Source organism: Hemitrygon akajei, chromosome 27 (genome assembly GCF_048418815.1).
Source record: "Hemitrygon akajei chromosome 27, sHemAka1.3, whole genome shotgun sequence".
NCBI lineage: Eukaryota > Metazoa > Chordata > Chondrichthyes > Myliobatiformes > Dasyatidae > Hemitrygon > Hemitrygon akajei.
Window position 1 is genome coordinate 15,860,460 of NC_133150.1, and position 12,959 is coordinate 15,873,418.

The 12,959-nt window shown below is 38.8% G+C and overlaps 1 protein-coding gene across 4 annotated transcripts in view; it reads right to left on the reverse strand.

The window, feature by feature from the left end:
* LOC140717148 (receptor-type tyrosine-protein phosphatase R-like) overlaps window positions 1–12,959 on the reverse strand; it is a 76,894-nt gene that overhangs the window by 61,336 nt on the left and 2,599 nt on the right. For all 4 annotated transcript variants that reach the window (XM_073030420.1, XM_073030422.1, XM_073030419.1 and 1 more), the window contains one exon: window positions 6,545–6,795. In XM_073030420.1, the coding sequence (XP_072886521.1) occupies window positions 6,545–6,681 (137 nt within the window). In that variant the 5' untranslated portion in view covers window positions 6,682–6,795. The remainder of the gene's footprint in view (window positions 1–6,544; window positions 6,796–12,959) is intronic.

The following is a 12,959-nucleotide window of genomic DNA, read 5'->3' on the forward strand; positions in this document are numbered from 1 at the left end:
CAAATAGTCACAGCAACCATTTTTAAATCAAGAGACCTTCTGACAATTCCAAATGCAAACAAATGCCGTGGACACAAAAACTAATGTTCAGCCCTGATCAGGTCTATTTTGTAGGAGCTCACTGATGATAACTCTTCATAGAATTACACATTGGCTAAAGTGTTATTCTATAATGTCACATGAATGGCTATACTGTTATAAATACTGTCTATATCCTTACACGACAGCAACTTCCCTTAAGTAGTGATTTGAAGCTTTTCTGTTTGACTGGTTCAGAATTGTGTTTGGTGAAATGTTATATTGTTATTTAGTAGTTCTTGAAGGCTTATATTTGTAAGAATAATACTTCAATTTGTATATGATGGCAACAGTATTTAGGATGGCTTTACCCAAGTATGGGCTTTGCAATTGCTAACTGTTAGAACCTTCAATAAATCTGAAACGAGGACTGGAAAGGAAAGAAGGCAATGATTATATACCACAATTTGTCAGGTGTTTGTTTCTTTTCTAATATATCAAGTCACCCTTTTAATTTGTTACCTTACTTAATTTAGTTGTGTGCATGTATTTTGCTGCTCATGCGTGATTCTAGCACCAAAGTAATGTTTTAGAAGTGAATCTCTCCCTTTTTAAACTTGGTGCTGTTCTTGAATTTCTTCTTGGTTTGTTATTCTGAGTGATTACAAGAAGGCAAACTTACTAAGTCACTGAATGGTTGAACTAAATAGAGTAGGTAAATAAAATCTGAATTGATATTGGTTACCCAAAATGGAAGGGTAATTAGCAAAGATGATTAGGTCCAAAATGTAGAATTTAGAAGCAGGCAATTAAATGGGGCTCTAATGGAAGCAGGAAGCATTACGACAGAGTCATATAGAGACATTTCAAAAGCTAACATTACACTTCTTGGTACATAGAAAATGAAAGGAAATTTCATTGAGTTGCTCAAAATTGTTCATTGTTTCAATACAGTAAATAAAGATAAACTGTTCTGTCGGCAGAAGGGTTGGAGGCAGATTTAAGTCTGGCAATGTAACCAGACAAAAGATGCAGAATTACATTTTATACCCCTATTGTGATTTCAATTTCCCTGAAAGGACAGAGGAGGCAAGTTGCTTGGTAGCGATCCAAAAGGAACCAGGCATACACTTGAGAATAAAACCATTAACAGGTTATGTGCTAGAGTGGGGTTGAACACACTGGATATTTCCTTCATCATGTAGTAAACTAAATTGCCTATTCCCTGCCTTATAATTGGATACAAAGTTACCGATTGCCTGTGCTACATGTCTAAGCAAAAGTTTATCACTTCCATAAGGAAGCGTAGGAAATTGCTTTCTCCAAGGAATTCAGTGATCAAGATGCCACCTAAAAGCAGATAGGCTACCACCTACTGAATCCAACTTGCCTCAGCTACAAACATTTTCCTTCTTCCTGTGCTTAACCTGGCCCATTCCTGAGGGTGTGAGTGACCCAGAATTATTTGGTTGGTTAAAAAGAGAAATAGGCTACAATTGCTTGAATGGAAGTGTAGAGGTTATAGCATTTATTTCTGGATAAAACATTGGGAAATCAATTTATAAATGATGACGGAGTTATCAGATATATCAATTGTGTTTCTCATGTACAGAAGAAAGAGAAGTAGTGCTGAATCAGAATCTGAATTGGGGGAGGGGGGATTTATTAGCACAGAATCGAGTTTATTATCACTGTCCTATGCCGTGAAACTTGCTGTTTTGTGGTACTGGTACTGTACAATACAGAAAAAATGCTTACAGTGAAATAATAAATATTATAAGTCGTGCTAAAAGAGAGCAAAATTGTGCGGTAGTGTTCATAGAGTTACAGACTATTTAGCAATATGATGGTGGAGAAGAAGAAGGTGTTCCTTAAACACTGAGTGCATGTCTTCAGGTTGCTGCTCCTCCTCCCTGATGAGAAATGGCCATGTACTGGGTGGGGTGGGGGTCTATAATATTGGATATCCCCTTCCTGAGGCATCACCTTTTGAAGATATATATGTGATGATGTGGAGGCTAGTGCTCATGATGGAGCTTAACCAAGCAAAGGAAATGGATAGATATAAGAAAATGAGAAATTATTCAGTCAAGGGGATGGGGAAAATGAAGAGCATGATGAAAGCAGGGAGGTTTGTAGAAGATTCTGTAAAGAATTCTCCGGATTCAGCAAGGAAATTACTGCTTCTCTTTGCATTGTCAAAAGTAATTGTAGACTGCTGTCAGAGTACAATTGGGTAGAGTGGACGAGAAGCTGAGGTAAGATAAGTGAAATACGGAAAGATTTGAAAGCCCTTAATGTCATCTTATTGTGAAGTGGGGAACCAATGTTTCCTAACTAGAAAGATGCCTATTGGGAATTTTGTATTGATCAAAAGAGTGATTTCAGCATTCGAAATGGCGGGGGAGAATTTTTGAAGAAAGAATTGAAACAGAATGTACTGGCAATGATCAGCAGGAGCTGCAACATATGTGGAGAAACAAAAAAAAAATTAACATCTCAGGTCAATAACCTTCAACTAGATCTGAGAAAAGTTGGAGATAAAACAAGTTTAAGTTGCAGAGAGAAAGGAAGGAAATACATGGAGGATATTCTGTATCTGGATGGGGGCCAGGTAAGACTGAAGAACAAAGGTGGCAGCTGATAAGATGCTGTCAGAGATTCTAAGTATTTCCTGGATTTATTATATTTTCGTCATCTGCAGCCTTTTACTTTTAAACTAACTTCTGGATGATTAATATATAGATTAGGTTCTAATTTGTGGAAGAAGTCGACACAGAGGAAGTGGTTAAAAGAAAGAAACTGTGGGGAGGGGAGAAGCCTTCAGGTAAATGAGCATTATATCAAAGTTCTGCACCTCCATACTTTGTGTGAAGCAATGACGTTGAGACAAAAAGCTTGTAGGTGTTTGTGATGTCAATCAAAAGCTTTGTTTTTACTTGACTTTAGGAAAGTTGGAGTCATTCTCACTTTTATTTTAACAAGGCGGTGATGGAGTCTAGAAACAACCTTGGGGTTGTTGTGGGAGGTCATTGGATAGAGTTCTGCATTATCAGTGTGCCCCAGACTCTGCTTTAGAATTATAATGTTGAGCAGCAGTGTAGAATGATGAAAGAGCAAGGACCAGGAATTCAGAATAAAATCATATCCTTGCAACTCTGAAGTCTTTCCTTAATAAATTGCCAGAAACAAAGCTGAAAGATTTATGTCACATTGCTTCCAAATTGTATTGAGAAAATTCAGAACACTGAGGATTGTTCTACTATTGTTAAGCACCAGAAATGTATTTTTAAAATTAATTGAGGTGCTTCAAATAAAATAAACTGAAGTTAATTTAAATCTACCTATTTATTATATATCATTATACAGCACCATGTAAAAGTCTTAGGCACATACTTATAGCTAGAGTGCCTAATACTTTTACACAGTACTGTAGTAATTTGTAATATTGCACTGTATTGCTGCTGCTGCAGAAAAAAAAAACAAATTTCATGACATATGTGGTGATAATAAACCTAATTCTGATTGTGGACTGAGAGTGGGAAGAGGGCAGGGAGAGGGCAATCATGGTTGGGAAAAGGGGAATGGAGAGGGAAGGGAGCGGAAACACCAGGGAGACATTCTGTAATTGTTTGGAATCAAATGGCCTTGTCTGGTGTCTCAGAACTGGGCGTGTCTGTACCCACTCCTCACCCCATCTCTGGCACTCCTTCCCTGCCACCTGTCCCAAACCTCTCCCGTAGTGCTGCACCCCCGCCATTCCCAATATCCTTTGCTCCCTCCAGATTTTCAAACTCGCTACCCACTCCACATTGACAAATGCAGTACCGTGCAAAAGTCTAGCCTTCATATATGTGCCTAAGACTTTTGCACGGCACTATGTATATCTATGTATATATTATATTTTAATATACTTATTCAAATATAGTGTATGGTATATCCAAGACAGGTGGGTTAAGTTAAATATGGATATTTTAGATAAACATTAAAATGTTTATTGCCAAAAAATAGTGAATCAGTAATCTTTTAATTAGCTAAAACAGTGGATAGACTTCATGATTTTTTTCTAATAAGTGGAGATGCTGGAAATCTGCATTCAAGGAAATTGGATGCACTCTGTAGATTGTGTAGCAAGAAGGGAGAGAAACAGTTTGTGTTTCAGAGTGAACACCGTTCATCGGAACTGGGAAAGAGAAAACAACTCAAAGCTGCAGAGAAGGTGGGGTCTGAACAGAGGGATTCTTTTCTGATAGGGAGAGGCCATAGCTGGTGATGAAGTTATCGGTTTGATCGGTTAACAAGCTCGGAGAGGATAGTGGCAGGGTAATATAAAGGCTGAAAAATGCAATCTTTGAGGGTGTGTCTATTGTCAATATTGTGTGAAGGGAAAGAGAAAAATAAAGTCAATGTTACATATGGATGCCTAGAGCTGAGATGGCCAGGTACAGAGAGAACAATCTGAGTGATCTCTTTATCGGAACAGTCAGGTTCCAATGTAGGTTATCTATCTATAACAGGTTGGGATTCATGGATTAATAAAAGGTTGGGAATGCCTAATCTATAAATTGGGCTCAGTTTTTCTCTCTCCACTAGCATTCCATGACTTTTTGGCCAATGTCCTGCAGGTTTGCAATTCACACTTTTTACATTTATCGATTTGTGTTCCCCCTCTCTACATGGCCACATTGACCTATCTAACTTATTGCCACAGAAATCCTGTCCTCACCTTATCAGAGGAAGTCACTTTATTTATCCCTCCCCAGACTCTCTTCAGTTAAAAACAACTTGTTTTCGCTTTTTTTTTTCTAATTTTGCCAAGGCCTCTTTGGTCTGAGATGTAAACTTTGTTTCCCTTTTCTTAGATGTTGTTGACCAGTTGAGTGTTTACAGCATTTCCTGTTTTCATACACACTTCATGGCTGAGGTTGTCACTTGTCATAAAGACAGAAAAAAGTAGTTAGTATTTCATGTCAATGACTTTTCCATAGCTTTAATGGATATCGTTGATCTAAAATGTTAATTCTGTTGCACTGATGCTGTTGAATTATTCCAGCTTTCTCTGGTTTAACATCAAATTAGATATTTGCTCCATCATCTCCCATCCCATTTTGTGGTTTAATTATTTTTCAGGATGGGTCTGATTACAAATAGTTCTCTTCTGTGAAACTCTGTCCCAGAAACTGAGGGAAGTTAAATGTTGTCTTAATGTATTGTTTGCAATTGGTCTTTAAAGGGGCAATTGAAAATGAGGAAAAATTAAGCACCATCTCTTTATGAAAAGAGAGGTAGGGATTAGAAGAATAATATTTGACACTCACAAGCTCATGTAATTTGACTGAAGCAAACACAAAAAATAGAAGATGAAGATGAAGAAGATATGGAAGTACCCTCTACAAGATTCTTGCTATTTTATTGCCTCCTATCAAACATTAATCCCAAACATGTGTTGCTTGCTCAATCTTCTGGGTGCATGTAATTAATTTTACACTCTGCTAACAATTAAATTATGTAATCATTTTATCAAGAACCAATTGAGAATGACACTCCCAGATCATCCCGTCAGCCGATTAAAATAAAATGACAACCATTAACGTTATCACTGCACCAAACAATTTTATTAACCACAAAGGCACTCTACAAGACAGTAGAGGGTTGTAGACTCAGCCAGCCCCATCACAAGCCCAAGCCTCCCCACCATCAGGGATATCTTCTAAAGGCAGTGACTCAAGAAAGTGGCATCCATCATTCAGGAGCCTCACTATTCAGGATATGCCCTGTTCGCATGACTAGCATAAGGAAGGAGGTACAGGAGCCTCAAAACATTCACAAAGTGCCATAGGAACAAATTCTTCCCCTCTGCCATCAGATTTCTGAGCAGTCCATGAACCTAAGAACAAATTGCTGTTCCTCGTTTGTGTGATTTCTTTCTTTATTTATTTTCATTGTATCTTGTAGGAGTCTGTCACGCCTGCAGTGTCCTGCTAGTGCAAAACAACAAATTTAGTAAACCTGATTCTGATTCTGAATCAAGTCAACAAATATCTGATGGACTTGATGGGATTTCTGGGATCTGAGAAGGACCCCATCAGATTTTGTTTGGCTTTCTCCAGAATCATCAGTACAGAGGTTTGTAAGCTACACTGGTTTGGGTAGATGTTAGAAAGCAAGGGAAGCTTTTACCATCAACTGCAGGCAAGACAAATTCTATTCTTCCCTGATATCTGCACATATGTGTTTCGGGCATCTATTAGTAGCAGAGACCTGGCGAATTTTCCTCCTGTGACAGTCTATGAGTGGATGGCATCCTCTAATTGAACAGAAAATGGAAATCAGATATGGACTACAAGATCTGGATAGATACAGGGAAAAATCTCTGATTCTACAGGGATCAGCAGAAATGTAATTAGGATCAAGTTGAAAATATTCTTGTATGAATTTTGTCTGAAAATTATCATCTGAATTCATACTCCAACAACACTGATGTTTTATAGTGATTCCTTTGGCTAACCAGTCCTTCCATTCTTACCTCTCCTGAAGACAGCTTTGTCTCCTTGATTTGAATGATGAGGAGGAAGTTGATGATTGGTCCATGATCTCTCCTGCAACTTGGCCTTGACGGTTTACAGTAGTTAACGGAATGGAAGTTAGCTCAGATTGTACCATACTGTGCACACTGTCTACACTTCAGAATGAGGCATGCATGGGTTGAAATTACCCACAGACTCCACAATGCTCTGTCTGGATTTGATGTAGTATCTCTCTTAAGTGGCAACTCATCTGTAAATTATAGAACAAAATGGGATATTGATTGTAATAAAACTGATTGCACATTCCTGTTTATTTCAAGGTACAGTATACTGGTAGTTTAGTCTATAGAGTAATGAACTTAAATTAAAACTTTGAAGATAGAATGGAATTCAGTAAATTGGGCCATCAGTTAGTCAGGGCAGTCACTTATTTAGGATAACTCTTGAAGAACAAAAGCTAATCAAGTAAATAGCCAGTATTTTCTTTCTTTATTTGGGACATTATGCCACTTAATTTGGAAAGGAGGCTTTTGCCCACCAGCTTCTACTGTGTCAGTTGCGTGTAGTTGTGAGGCACCGCACTGCTTAGAACGGACAGTTTTTAAATAGTATCAATTGCATGTGTCCGTGTTCAAAAAGTACTGATTTTTGTCACTGATAGTTGGAGGGAAATAAGCAGTAGGACAATTTAGAACTACTTTGCTCACCGTGGTTTTAAGCATTTAGACTAGGGGATGCTGGAAACAGCCGAGAGTGGAAATGAAACCATTTCACTACTTCAACAAGTGAGAAACTACGAAGAATTTGAAGGTATCGACAATCACCTTGACTGTGTTACAATAAAAATAAAGATTTGGAGGATGCAATTGTTGAAGCATTGTATGAAGGCAGTGCATTACTTACACTAGGTGTCTGCACTGATTTTGTTAATTTACAATCAATTAAAAGAACACAGTTGTGTATATTGGTTGAATTCCTCCTTCAATAACTGTTAGGACTAATACACAGTTTTAGAATACAACAGTAGTACTAGTAATGTTCTAATTTGTTCTGTGTTTTATTTAAGTACATGATTTGTTACTCAGTTAAATGTTATTTGTCTTTTTTATGACTTTTTAATTATTTCGGCTTAATTAATTGCAGTTACCGCTTAATTGAGCCAAAATGTATTGGTCCCAATGTGCCCAATTAACCAGAATCTACTGTATATGTATTTATAAGACAGAAAATTTATTATAGACTTTATAACAAATGACTTGTAAAAAGCATAAGGTGATCAAACAAATTTGGAGAGTGAAACATACGTTTGGTATAATCTATATCATGTTTACTGTCATTCTCTGATTAGACTACCATGTGAAATTTCCACCAGCCAAAAACAAGAAGGCAAGCCAACCTGCATGTGTTAGAACTGAGTCCCGTAAATCCTTCAGGTAATGTCCCGATACTAATATTTAGATTCCACAGGATTTCAGTACTTCTATGAATCAAATCCAATGGACAATATTTATGTAATTAATTTAGTAATTTTACTTAACTGTCACAGAGTAAAGTTTTTTTTATAAATTTTAACTGCATAGTTAGCATGGTTTCCTCATGGGAAAATCTGTCGGAATTCTTTGAAGAAATGACAAGCAGGATAGACAAAGGTGTATTGGTTGATGTTTTGTACTCGGATATCTGGAGGGCCTTTGACAAGGTGCCACACATGAGGCTACTTGCTAAGCAGCCTCATGTGTGACACCATGTCAAATGCCCTTGTATTACAGGAAAGATTCTAGCATAAATAAAGCAGTGGCTATTTGGCTACAGGCAAGAAGTGAGAATAAAGTAAGCCTTTTCTGGTTGGCTGCTGGTGACTAGTGATGTTCTACAGGGATCTGTGTTGGGACTGATTTTTTTTACGTTATATGTTAATGATTTGGATGTTGGAATTGATGTCTATGTTGCAAAGTTTGCAGACTATTTGAAGATAGATGGAGGGGCAGGTAGTTTTTAAGAAATAGGGAGGCTGCAGAAGGACAGGGATTAGGAGAATGGGCAAAGAAGTGACAGATCGAATATAACGGTGGGAAGTGTATGGCTATGCACTTTGGTCGAAGAAACGTAAGGGTTGACTATTTTCTAAATGGAGAGAAAATACAAAAATCTAAGGTGCCAAAGGATTTGGGAGTCCTTGTGCAGGGTTCCCTAAAGATTAATTTGCAGGTTGAGTCTGTGGAGAGGAAGGCCATTGCAATGTTAACATTCATTTCAAAAGAACTAGAATATAAAAGCAAGAATGTAATGTTGAGACTTTATAAAGCACTGATGATGAAGCATGACTTGGAATATTGTGAACGGTTTTGGGCCCCCGACGTTAGAAAGGATGTGCTGAAATTGGAGAGTCTTCAAACGAGGTTCACAAAAATGATTCTAGAATTAAACGGCTTGTCATATGGAGAGTGTTTCATGGCTCTGGGCCTGTATTCACTGGAATTCAGAAGTTAAGTGGTGACCTCATGGAAAGCTATCGAATGGAGAAAGGCCTTGATAGAGTGGATGTGGAGAGAATATTTCCTGTGGTGGGAATGCCCAGGAGCAGATGACACAGCTTCAAAAGAGAGGGGTGTCCTTTTAGAATGGAAATGAAGAGGAATTTCTTTAACCAGAGGGTGGTGAATCTGTGGAATTCTTTGCCACACCTAGCTGTGATAGCCAAGACTTTATGTATATTTAAGGCAGAGGTTGATAGATTCGTGATTGGTCAGGGCATGAAGGGCTATGGGGTGGGGGCGGGGAGGCAAATGATTGGTGCTGAGAGGAAAAATGCATCAGCCATGACTCAATGGGCCAAATGGCCTAATTCTACTCCTATATCGAATGGTTTCATAGTTAGATTTATATTTGCCTTTGTTTTACCAATTGTCATTTAGATCTCCAATTTTGTTTGACCAGTAACTGTACCAGAATGGGTAATTAGAATTGAACTCTTTATTTTTGTTGAAGAGCACATATATTGATCTAAAGACTGGCATATCTAGATTGTCTAAAAAGGATAGAATTAATTTGAAACTTAGATGAGTCAAGGTGGAAACCAGAGTTACAGTTTTACTTAGTGATACTGTTGAAAGTAATATGTTGTCCATATCCTTTATATACTCTGAAAATGAATAAAACATTGCACTGCAGCATGTTGAGAAAAGGTTTGTTTCTTCATTCAGGTTCATTTGATATGACTGTGTGACTGATGTCTGTTGCCTGACACAAAATGAGTGGCTTACTAGCCAGGATAAGAGCCAGACAGCAATGTTGGCTTTGACTGAACTCACATGCAGATATAATTCCATTCTTAACTGACAACAGCTAGCCGGATTGAATGTTGGTTATTGGTGGCTGAGTGGTGATGAAGGGTCTAGCACGACACTTTGGCTGTTTATTCCCCTCTGTAGATGCTGCCTGACTGACTGAGTTTCTCCTGCATTTTGTGTGCATTGCATTGGTAGTTTGTTCATTCTTATCACGTCCTGAGATACAAAGAAAAGCTTTTGGTTGCAAGCTTATCTGCAGTCTAATAATCATTGTATTAGTTTTTTTAATTACAAATTTATTTCATCATTTGATTTTACATTTCACACCTGAGGATGCAGCTGGGGCTCTTGGAATTTGAACTCTTATTTTTGGGGCATCTAATCATTACGTATGGGTCACCGAATCGTTCTTCAGATCACTAGTACAATAACATAATCACTTCGCTACAAAACTGCTCAAAGAAAAGCCTCATTAAAATGAAAGAACAAAATCTTTTAGTTTTGCAAGTATGCTATTTATAGTAAATCAGTTAGTTTCTCAAGCAGTAAAATACCAGAGTGAGATTAAGCGTGTGTTCTTCATTTCAAAGTGGTGATTTCTTCTTCCTCTAAGTCTATTTCCTTCTCTAACTTTGAACTCTCTTGAAGATAGTAACACTTTTGTAGGTGACACAGAAGTGCAGCCAACAAAACAGATCCCTTACAGCTCCAGTGATCCTAAAAATCCAAAACGAGAAAATCTGCAGATGCTGGAAATTCAAGCAACACACACTAAATGCTGGTGGAACGCAACAGGCCAGGCAGCATCTATAGGAAGAAGTACAGTCGATGTTTCAGATCGAGACCCTTCATCAGGACCAACAGAAAAAGAGATAGTAAGAGATTTGAAAGTGGGAGGGGGAGGGGAAGGGATGAAGCCTAGAGCTGGGAAGTTGATTGGCAAAAGGGATACAAGGCTGGAGAAGGGTGAGTACCATAGGATGGAGGGCCTTGGAAGAAAGAAACGAGGAGGGGAGCACCAGAGGAAGACAGAGAACAGGCAAGGAGTTACTGTGAGAGGGAAAGAGAGAGAAAAAATTATTAAAAATTAAAAATTAGGGATGGGGTAAGAAGGGGAGGTGGGGCATTAACGGAAGTTAGAGAAATCAATGTTCATGCCATCAGGTTGGAGGCTACCCAGACGGAATATAAGGTGTTGTTCCACCAACCTGAGTGTGGCTTCATCTTGACAGAAGAGGAGGCCATGGATAGACATATCAGAATGGGAATGGGACGTGGAATTAAAATGTGTGGCCACTGGGAGATCGCGCTTCCTCTGGCGGTCAGAGTGTAGATGTTCAGCGACCCAAACGGTCTCCCAGTCTGCGTCGGGTCTCACCAATATATAAAAGGCCACACCGGGAGGACCGGACGCAGTATATCACACCAGCCGACTCACAGGTGAAGTGTCGCCTCAACTGGAAGGACTGTCTGGGGCCCTGAATGGTGGTGAGGGAGGAAGTGTAAGGGCAGGTGTAGCACTTGTTCCGCTTACAAGGATAAATGCTGGGAGCGAGATCGGTGGGAAGGGATGGGGGCGGGAAATCGATAAAGGAGTCGCGTAGGGAGCGATCTCTGCGGAATGCAGAAAGAGGTGGGGAAAGAAAGATGTGCTTGGTGATGGGATCCTGTTGGAGATGGCGGATGTAACGGAGAATTACATGTTGAACACAGAGGCTGGTGGGGTGGTAGGTGAGGACAAGAGGAACCCTATCTTTAGTGGGGTGGTGGGAGGATAGGGTGAGAGCAGATGTGCGTAAAATGGGAGACATGCATGGAGGAAGCGAAGCCCCTTTCTTTAAAAAAAGAAGACATCTCCTTTGTCCTGGAATGAAAAGCCTCATCCTGAGAGCAGATGCGGCAGAGACAGACAAATTGAGAGAAGGGGATAGCATTTTTAGAAGTAACAGGGTGGGAAGAGGAATAGTCCAGATAGCTGTGAGAGTCCGTGGGCTTATAGTAGACATCAGTAGATAAGCCTTCTCCAGAGACAGAGACAGAAAGATCAAGAAAGGGGAGGGAAGTGTCGGAAATGGACCAGGTAAATTTGAGGGCAGGGTGAAAGTTGAAGGCAAAGTTAATGAAGTCAACGAGCTCAGCATGCGTGCTAGAGGCAGCGCCAATGCAGTCGTCGATGTAGCAAAAGAAAAGTGGGGGATGTATACCAGTTTAGGCCAACGTTGACTGAGTGAAGTTTGCACGTTGTTTCTGTGACTGTGTAGATTTCTTCTAGCATCGCAAGACATTAGATTGGTAATTTAATTCACCACCTTAAATAGTTTCTAGTGTGGTGGTGAATAGCCAGGAGGGGAGTAGCAGGTATCAAGGCAGAATCAAATGGGGATAGAATAGGATCAGTGTAGATGCATGCTTGATTTCAGTTTAGAATTAATGGGTAAAAGCTTTTTCCAGGCTATCTATCATATGATTTTATGGTTCTGAAAAACAGTACAGGACAAAATTAATTAAAATTTGGAAAACTGGATTAACAAATGTAAATTAGGATGGATTTGTTAAATGAAGGATATTTGTCAAATTTGATTTGATGACATTTACACTGAGAGTTGATCAGAATAGTGAAGTTGATGTTGACTTTATGAACTTTCAAAGATACTCAAAGCACCATTCGATGTTAGCAAAATTAAATTAAAGAGATCGTAGCAACCTTCATGGAAAATTTATTAAGGTGAATAAGATAAAGATTTGAGATTAACAGTTATTTTTCAGGTTTAAAGAAACTATAGAGTACTCTTGCCAAAAGATGAGTCTTATTGTCTGGCTACTTGTCATCTCTGTGTCAATCCAATCACCATGGCTTCGGTAGACAGGACATTATTTCAAAACTTACAACAGGATTGGAAATTTAGAAACTTTGTAAACTTTCAGAAGACAGAGCATGGCATTGCAATATGAATGCTTTGTGGAAGAAACTTTAATGCAGAGAAAAATGAAGTGATTAATTTTGAACAGAAATTGAATAGATAGAATTAATAAAGTTCATGTTTGAAGGACACACAGGAACAGAGAATGAAGCAAATTTATCTTGCTGCTAGCTCAAAAACACAAGAGTGTTGGTATTAATTGT